Source organism: Dysidea avara, chromosome 6 (genome assembly GCF_963678975.1).
Source record: "Dysidea avara chromosome 6, odDysAvar1.4, whole genome shotgun sequence".
NCBI lineage: Eukaryota > Metazoa > Porifera > Demospongiae > Dictyoceratida > Dysideidae > Dysidea > Dysidea avara.
In genome coordinates, this window is record NC_089277.1 from 18,555,861 (window position 1) to 18,565,381 (window position 9,521).

The following is a 9,521-nucleotide window of genomic DNA, read 5'->3' on the forward strand; positions in this document are numbered from 1 at the left end:
ATATATGTATTATAAAGTCCCAAAGGCCGGCTTTGGGGTATGCAAATACAAAAAGAAATGAAATCTAAACCAAAACAGCCAAGCTGTAAAAAAAGTGTGCGGCCCTCAAAAAGGCTATGGTGAAAAAAGATGTGAAATCCAAGGTGGCGGCCAAGAAATGGCTGTGATGGTAGGTTAATGGTAAAAATTTTAATAACGGCAATTTAGGTGAATTTTTTTGCCAAGACCAAGTGGCACAAAAATTCACTTGAATTGTCGTTATTAAAATTTTTACCATTAACCTACCATCACAGCCATTTCTTGGCCGCCACCTTGGATTTCACATCTTTTTTCACCATAGCCTTTTTGAGGGCCGCACACTTTTTTTACAGCTTGGCTGTTTTGGTTTAGATAATGTTTACTTCAAGTTTAACAGATAAAATATTTATCCATGACAATAATGACACAGTGAGTTATACTCTGGAGAGTCAAACTGGTCAAGCAAGATTGAGATACTTTAATAGATTAGTCACCCTAATATAACAGTTAAACTTTTATTAATATAATAGCACCTGATAAACTGCTTAAAATAACCTTACATCAAATCAGTTTGCTTTTCATGTTGAGGTAAAGGCATATGCCCTCATTTACAATTATGTAGCTATAGACCCTGGCATCAAAAAGTTTGGATTGTAAGCCACTAAAGCCAGTCACCAAAATTCCTGGAACCACCCATGCAACCCTGGAGTAGATATGTCTGCTGCTGTACACCGTTGTGTGGTTATTTTAATGAGGGAGAAATTACTGTTCTGGTGTATTATAATATGCATCTACATTTCCTGGTATAGTTACTCAATCTCTCCTGACAGTCTATATAATGTTATGTTGGTGTTTTCGGTTACCAATGTCTACCAATAGTTATGTACTTACTAATCCCACCTCATTGTAGTGATTGTCTTTAGTAGCTTCCATTACATGTACAGATGATGTGTATTTTATGACCTCAATCCCAGGGGAAGGAGGGGGAGAAGGAAGTGGGTAAGTGCCACACTACGACATTGAATCAGTTTACATTTGTGAATATAAAGTATGTGTGTTACTGTGATGAGCTCTAACCTTTCTGTTCCTGTTTTAGCTCCTCTGTATTGTTTTGGTTTCCAGATACTATATATTAGCTATGTTTTAATATTATACATATATAGAAGCATATAGTGCAGTAAGATAGTGACATATTACAATTACAAACTGCATCATCCAATAATATAAGCCCTGTACAGCATTGTTACATCACACATGCACGCGTGCGCACACATGCACATACACACGCACATGCACATACACACACTTATTATCAGTTACAATCTCAGTGCAAACATGAAATAAAGGAATAGCTTTTAGCCATATTATGAATAAGAACATTAATAAATATCAAAAAGTATCTTTAAACCAAGTTTTGGCCTTATCAAACTTCTTTAGTCCCCAATCTACAACATTATATTCTTGGTATACTTCCCAGACACGTAGTCTCAAAGCAGTCCCTCTACCTTGGTTAAACTGTAAAAGCTCTGCTTTTAAATTGATGTCAATGAGTTATGAATCTACTTCCATTAAAAGTAGTGAAGTGTTGTTTGTCATTTCCTGAAGAGCTATCTTTAGGCCATTACTATAAAAAGAATTCTTCTCTATTTAGATCAATCCACTCCAGCATGCACATTATTGTTCTGTAACAGTTTAGCTATGGTGAGTAATCGTTTTGAGGAAATGTTACAATCTCTTAGTTATAAAATAGGTCACTACTACAAAGAGTTCTACAAGCAGCAGGATTCTGTGCTTCTGCACAACAAGTGATCAAGACTAGTAGAGTTTCACAGGAAAAAGTTTTCGATGTAACCATGTTGTAATATTCTTCAGCCATAGCAGTAATGCGGAAATTTTTTGCAGCTGCACTGCTTTTAAAAACAAGCTTTAGGTCTAATGACATCGCACTCACTGCAAACTTAGATAACGGTTCCTTTTTTATCACAGCAAATAAAACAGCTTCAAGGTCAAGAGTTTTCAAACCAGTAAGTCCAGCATAGAATACCAAGACCATTTCATAATTGTTAGTTTTATTCTCCAATATGTCTATAAGCAACATTCTTTGCTCATCATGATGTAGTTGAGACAAGTACCAGGCAGCTGCAAATTCTTGAACTGTTCTATGTAAGAAACTAAACGTTCTGTAATATTATTGCTCTTTTGTAAGATGTGGTTTCTACTTGTAATAATCCCATTCCATCAAAATCCATTGGAATAGCATGACCAAGATATTGTTGCATCTGGTCTTCATTAAAAGTAAAATTTTCATTTCTCAATTCATAAAATGCAACTTGGCTTAATGCTTTAAGATTGTCTTTGATGTGATGTGGCAGTTCATCAAGGTTTACAAATCTTTTCTTAGCATCATCCATTCTTAAATTGTAGTGGCTCAATTTAAGCAAACACGTGCACCAAAATTGAGAGGTTAAAAGGGATGCAAGCAAGTGATTTAAATACTACGTGATCTTTAAACTCAGTCAGAAACCTTTTCATTAAGTTGCCTTCTAAACAATGCTGTAAATACTGCTTTATTCGGTCTTCAGAAAATCCAAGTATAGTGATATTACGAGCCACGAGTATTTTCTGTATAGTTCCAATAGCAACTCTTGTAACTAAAACACTAGCATCCTTTAAAAGTTTTCCAGTTACTATGTTAGCAAGAAATGATTTACGCTGCTTGTCCTCATGAAGTTCATCCCAGCCTTTAAGTAGGAACAGAACATTCATGCCATAGCAATAGTGACAACTTCATGTTAAAAGTTTGTTTTTAACAATCCTAGGGTCTCTTAATTTTAGCATGATAACGTGGGTAAAAGTTTATATGAGTATTCCTCTTGCCCATTGCCGGTAAATCTTATTAGCTAAAGTAGTTGTTCCACTCCCTGGAGATCCTTGAATTAGTATTACCCGCTGGCCAACTCCTGAAATATCAAAAATTTCAGGTAATGATATTAACATTGTGCAGCAATTGCTTTCTTTGTGCTTGAAAAGTAAGCTATAGGGATCTGCTATTGCTTAAAATTAGTTGTACTAATCTCCCCCAGGTGCTATTAAGCTCAGTTGATACACTGGTTAATGTTTGGACCTTGAAAATTGTCTTCCTCCACAGATTTGCTATGTTGTAAGTAAGGTTCTCTCTGTACTCAAGCATACCTGAAGACATACGTACATTGGACAGTGATGATGAATCATTTTTTTGATTGTATCACTAAAGCTTTCTATCAGGCTTTGAAGCAGTTGCCGGGTAAAGTTCACTATGATTTTCACTGTCTAAAGCCAAGTATTCCATAAATCTCTGAATGAAAGTGGCAGGCTTTTTGTCTAAAATTGCTATAAAAAATTCTTCTTTACTGAGTCCATTCCTTTAGCTATGTCCAACTGTGCTAGGATCAAGTGCTGCTTTTTCATTGGTAGTAAGGAGATCATGTAAATTGTAAGAGCACTGTATCAATTTTAATACATTCCTTAATTTCTCCCCTGCTGCTGTATATAATGAAGGACGTTATTAAGTGAAGGATGTTGTTAATGTTGGATGAGCTTTCAAAACACAGCAAAATGTTTTAAAGTAATTTGGCATTCTTGCACCTTTCAAAATGATATCCAAGCATTTCTGTGAAAGTTAATATATATGACAGAATTTGACAAAACAAGGCTTCCACACACATCCGCTTTTATGGCTTTGAGGCACCATAACTCAATGTTGGAGTCACTAGTTTCAAATTTTGACCTGGTATTTTACAATGTGATGGAAGAATGGTGTGAAAAGTTTATGTCAATACTGAATATTCAAGTTACAGTTTGTCAAAGTCAGAAAATTGGATGTGTGTGGAAGTCTTGTTTTGTCAAATTCAGTCACATATGTCAAAAGTATATTTATTTTCAACTGGATCAGCAAAGCCCAGCTTAGCTGCACAAAGGAGATTGTCAGGTATTATGTTTAAAGTTAACAACTTGTTGTACTGGTCAAGTAAGCAGGGCCATGACCTTGTATAAAATTAGAGCTGGAAACTGCTAAAGGGAATTTTAGAATCATTTCTTATCACAAACAATTATGGAGTTACCTGATCTTGCCAATCTCACAGATGTACTAGACTGTATTCCACCTCCCACCTTGTTAATTGCAGAGACTCCTGCATCCCCAGTGGAGATATCATTCCACACAATGGCACACATCCGTAGATTCCCCAAAATTATGTTACAATCAGTACTTTTTTCAAACAAGTCATAGTGCTTTTCAAGAGTTTGAACTTTTTAAATACCAAAAGCACTGCCATTTGCCATCTTCTTTCTTTAACTAAGATGGTGTAATTCTCGTGCCTTTTATATTTACACATAAAACATATATGGCTTCAATCATGAATTTTATTACTGACAGCTGCTGTAGAGCCAAATTGTGGGGGGTCAGTAACTGCTTGATAGGAAAATGTGGTACATCTATGGTATCTAGCATTTTCATACCAAAATGTACTGACTTTAATGTAGGGGGAAATACAGTTTGGTCATAGCAGGCTTAGTAGCTTTATATGATTTCACATAAATGTATTATAAACTCTTGCCGTTAATTAATCTACACATACTCATAAATTTCTATAGGTTGGAAGTATCACAAATTCTTGGAAGGAGCTATTCAAGAGCAGGGAGATTTTTTTAGGAAGTCTTCAATAACATAATCCTGCATGTTATGATTCAGTACCTATACAACCTATATGTGGTGATGCAGTGAGTCCATTAGTCCACTACATAATAGCCTGATGTATGTCTAAAGCTGGTACACTTCAGAATACAGAATATGACTTTTGCATGGTACACTAAGGGATGCTATAACTACACTGAAATACTAGTACAGAACTTTGAATAAATGAGCGATTTCCACTACTCAAACATATATCAACTATTGTTACATGAAGAGGTCTATGTATAGAGTACTTAATTGTTTCAGTTCCACTCATAATTCCAGACAGGTCCACAAGTAGTGGATTCATCATCATTATACTGTGTCCACATACACTTCTTGGCATGTACCTGAAGAGCTTCCATCAATTCAACAGAGCGGTGTATGTTATTTGGCTCTCCATTAAATGCTTCATGTAGAACACGCAGGAAGCTACGATAGGTACGATGAAATGCTCTAGCTTCAGTATGACAACCAGTACTAGGATTAATACTTTCACCATCCGGATTATCCCTCATAGGATACACACCATCTGGGTTGAATTCAATAGGAGGACCAGCATAGGCATAGCCTCCTTGATCTGTTGCAACTAGTCGTTTCTGACAGACAATTTCTTCAAAGCGATAAAAGTGACCATATTGACCTGTCTCAACCTGGTTAGGATTGAGGGGACCCACTCCCTCACTTTGTTCTATTATTTGAATTATTCCACTTAAAGCTGACTCCACGTCTGTGACAATATATACAGTACCTATGTTACTTGGCTCCGTCCAAGGCCAGTGAACTTGACGACTTGCAGTGCTTGCATCAAATATATCTTCACCAAGAATGTTGATGCAAACTGCTATCTCTTTGTACAACTGGCCTATGGTAAAGAGTGTGAATTCTGGGAATGATTTGTCAACATATGTTAATGATGGAGTTTCTATGGCAATCATTGTGTCATAGACGTGCTGTAAGTTAAAGTTTTCTAAGTTGATGTCAAGTCCCGGTAACACTCCACCAGGAAGACCTCCAGTTGAAGGGTAAGATGGCACATGGTTTGGATCATCAACAACCACTTCTCCACCAACTGCAATGAGAATATTTGCTGCCTGAACAAAATGTAACATCTCTTGCATTGCTATTTCTCTAATGACTTGGTAGGCCTCAGTATTACAATTCTCAACAATGGAGTACAAGGAAGATAGGTAGAGTGGAAGAGTAAAAAACTCAAGTAGTATTGCTGTTGCCAATTGACTCCGTAATGTGGTAATATTACAAATAGGTGAATATCCATAACTTTCCAATAAATCGGCAACTTCATTATTTTCTTTAAAAGCTTCTAAGCCAAACAGTGCTCTAGGTGGATGATGAGCAAATTCTTTTAATTGAGCATAAGTTGGGTCACTTCCAAAAGCCTTTTGAAAATGTTCATCTTGCTTTTGGGGATCAGTGTTAAATGGTATATTCTTAAATAAACACCTTGGTGCATTGACTGAAGAACTACTTTTCTTCTTTCTATTAGGAGGCAGAGAGGAAGTATCACAAATTGGGGCTTCATTAATGCTTTGTTTATTTTCAACGGAGCTGTATAGAGGATCATCTAACCATGTCAATATCATCTGTCTTTTAGTGGGTGAAAGATCTCTGGTTGTAGGCATGTAGTTGGGATCACTAGTTGGTTTTAGTAACGCTTTCCTGAGCAGTCCAATATTATGAGGCAGTATAACTTCTGTATAGTTGCTCATATCTAAGATGGTCCTCATGATGTAGTGAAGCCTATGTGACTGTTCAAAGATTGGTTTAACATGATCCACCCACGTGTAAGGCGCTTCAAATGTAGGAGTAGAAAATGCAAGTATTGAGATCAAGCCTTTGAAAATATAATAATCATCTTCTGGAAGAGTACATTCCTCTCCAACGCAGTAGTAGAAATTGTATAGCTGGCCATCAATGGGTAAAACAGTGACCGGAACATCTTCTGTAGATGAGGCAGTTGGATGATATTTCCTTCTAAATGGAGTAAATTTACCCTGTAGTTCTGCTTTTTGTATTTCTATATAATCAGGGCAAGGATCGTTTTCATAATTTCTTACCATGGGAATTGGATTATTGACTGCAAATATGAATGTTACTTTCCCATTGTCCTCTGTTGTTTTAGTTGACACAGTGGGTGACACAGCTCCAGTTGGGAGTACAGTTTGACCTGATTGATTAGGACTGTCTATAATCGTTACCTTTGTGTTACTAACAGGCTGACCAAACCGTGTGACAATCAGGGTAAAATCACTGGTGCTTATTGCAGGATCTTCACTACCACTGGAATATTCCAATCGATCCATATAGTAGTCCATGGGACGGACAAAATATTCTATTTCCGATAACAGCAAAGACACTGTTTCATCGCTTTGCATTGAAGGGAAGGTTGCTTTAACTGGATAGTTGTTTCCACTAGTAGTATCTCCAGAATCAATAAAAACTACAAGCTTTGCATTTGCAAGTTGACTAGCTACATCAGTAGAAAGGGTTTGTTCAAAAATTCCTGAATGTTTCCACATAGTTCTATTAGCATCAGCATAAGGAATGGGTTCCCCAAATGGTTGCACTGCACCATCCACAAGGATACCAAAATACAGGCTTCCAATATCTAATGGGTTTCCACTGCGATGCATGGGTAGAGCATTCCCGAGATCAGCTACCAAAACATTTCGGGTGGAGTCAACTTTGAACGGTGCACCATAGCTCCATGGTTTCTCTTTATCTTCATCAAATCCATGGCATGGATGACCTTCTGGAAAGTTGAATGGTCCAACGTCTTCATAATCCATCTTCCTTTCTCCACCAACATTTAAAGGTTCATTGGCCATGGCTACACCAATAGTACCAAGAACTCGACCAACACAGACATCAACTTTGTAAAAGTCTATAGTAATGGACACAGACAGGTCACCAGTAGCACCCTGATGTCTAGTAGCCTCTTTAAGGCCTTTGATGGCATCAGATTGAGACCACAACAGATCAGTGATTCTTGTAGTGCTCTGTACGCCTAACTTGCTACTGCCTAACAGTGTGATGTCATTGATACACTTCATTTTGTGCCACATATCATGAACAATCACTGATGTTGACCACTTTCCCAAAAACAAATCTTCCCCATTATGATGTTTCAAGCCAAATTCCAGTCCGTATAATGACGGAGCTTGAAAGTCAACATCAATATCAACAATTTTTCCAAATGGACGATTATTGTTGCTGAAAATTTCTGATCCTAATAATGGACTATCAAGAATTTCTTCACCATTTTCACCAATTACAGCTGTGACTACTGTATCAACAAACTCCCATTCATTGGTACCTCGATAGTTCCACTCATCATCTTTATTTAATGGTTTATCTGGATGAAAGTTGCAAGGATTGTTATTACGAGTGTTGACATCAGCTCTGAATGTGCCAGCAAAATGAATGCGTGGAAGATCCAAGTATGATCCATGAACTTTGCTAAAGAATATTATAATTGATAATAAAAATGCAATTTTCACAACAAAGGCTTTCTTTATTCCACTGAAGAGACCAAATAATGCCAGGATTAGATAGGAATCCATACTCAAATAGCTGCACAATCATTTGCAAATAGATCACCTGAATGAAGATAAATCTCATTAAATCATTCACAAATATGGGTCCACAGTTGTTTTAATGCTATTGTTACTAACACTTAAATTAATAGAACACACTTTTTTTACAGTAAAATACTCTAATTGAACAATCACATTTGTGACCTGGATCATTTCAAGTTTTTTTGATTTTGGTAAGACCATACCTATTTAAAAAGTTGTTGTTCGGATTTATTTTAAAACAAAATGGGTTGGTAGGTAGGCAAAAAAAACAAACAAACAAACAAACAAAACAGTTAGCTAACTAGTTTTAGATACGTTTATGATTTCTGGTTACAAGCCATACTGTATACTATTTCAAAATAGATCACTTTTTTATTATTTTAAGTAGATCAGTAAATCACATCAAAGAAACATTTAGCTGCATGCAGACCTTCTTATAGACGGATAAACATAGCTAGAAGTTCAATGAGCACTGATGTATTGGTATTAGCTATCATAGATTTTCTTAGCTAGGGGTCACCACGCTGGTTTTAAGTGATCTACGCCTAGCATTTACAATATGATAGTACTGTATAGTAGGGACCACAAAGGAGTAGGTGTGGCCCACGGGATAACATCACCCAAAAATTAGCCTCAATTTTCCCTGACTATGATGAAGCAGTATTGGTTAGGTAAAAAACTAAGCCCAAACAAGCTTTCTGATTGACCTGAAACGCTTTCAACAAGTTGCTACAGAATTTTAAAAAGTTTTTATTTAGCAAAATTTTCTACTGACTGACTGAGTAACTGACTGACTGATGCCTTCAGACAAGCATAACTTGATAACGGCTAAGGCTATGGGCTTGATTTTTTCACTGTTCGATGTCGCTTCGGCCCGACAGGTGCCTTTTGGGATACCACAATACACATACAGTGCATTCTTCATGGACTTACCAGTGTCTTCCTTTGTGTCCCATTCGTATTTGCTGACAACGAAAAGTGTTGATTTGGCAGTAGCACATGATGGCTTCCCTTTGTAATCAAAATCATCCATATTTTTCATAGTGGCTATTTTGATTGCAGAGGTGCTTTTCAAACAGTTCTTGATTCGTACTGCTGTGTAATGGGTTGAACATAACCGACAAAGAAGTGTAATGGATACTTCACTTTTCAGACAATAATTAAATTAACTGGGGCGTGTGGCACCATTTCTT

General features: G+C 36.8%; 1 protein-coding gene across 1 annotated transcript; it reads right to left on the bottom strand.

The window, feature by feature from the left end:
• Positions 1-4,869: 4,869 nt before the first annotated feature.
• On the bottom strand, positions 4,870-8,313 carry LOC136259310 (uncharacterized). The gene has a single exon (XM_066052802.1). The coding sequence runs from the start codon at positions 8,311-8,313 to the stop codon at positions 4,993-4,995; it is 3,321 nt and encodes a 1,106-aa protein (XP_065908874.1). The 3' UTR covers positions 4,870-4,992.
• Positions 8,314-9,521: the final 1,208 nt, after the last annotated feature.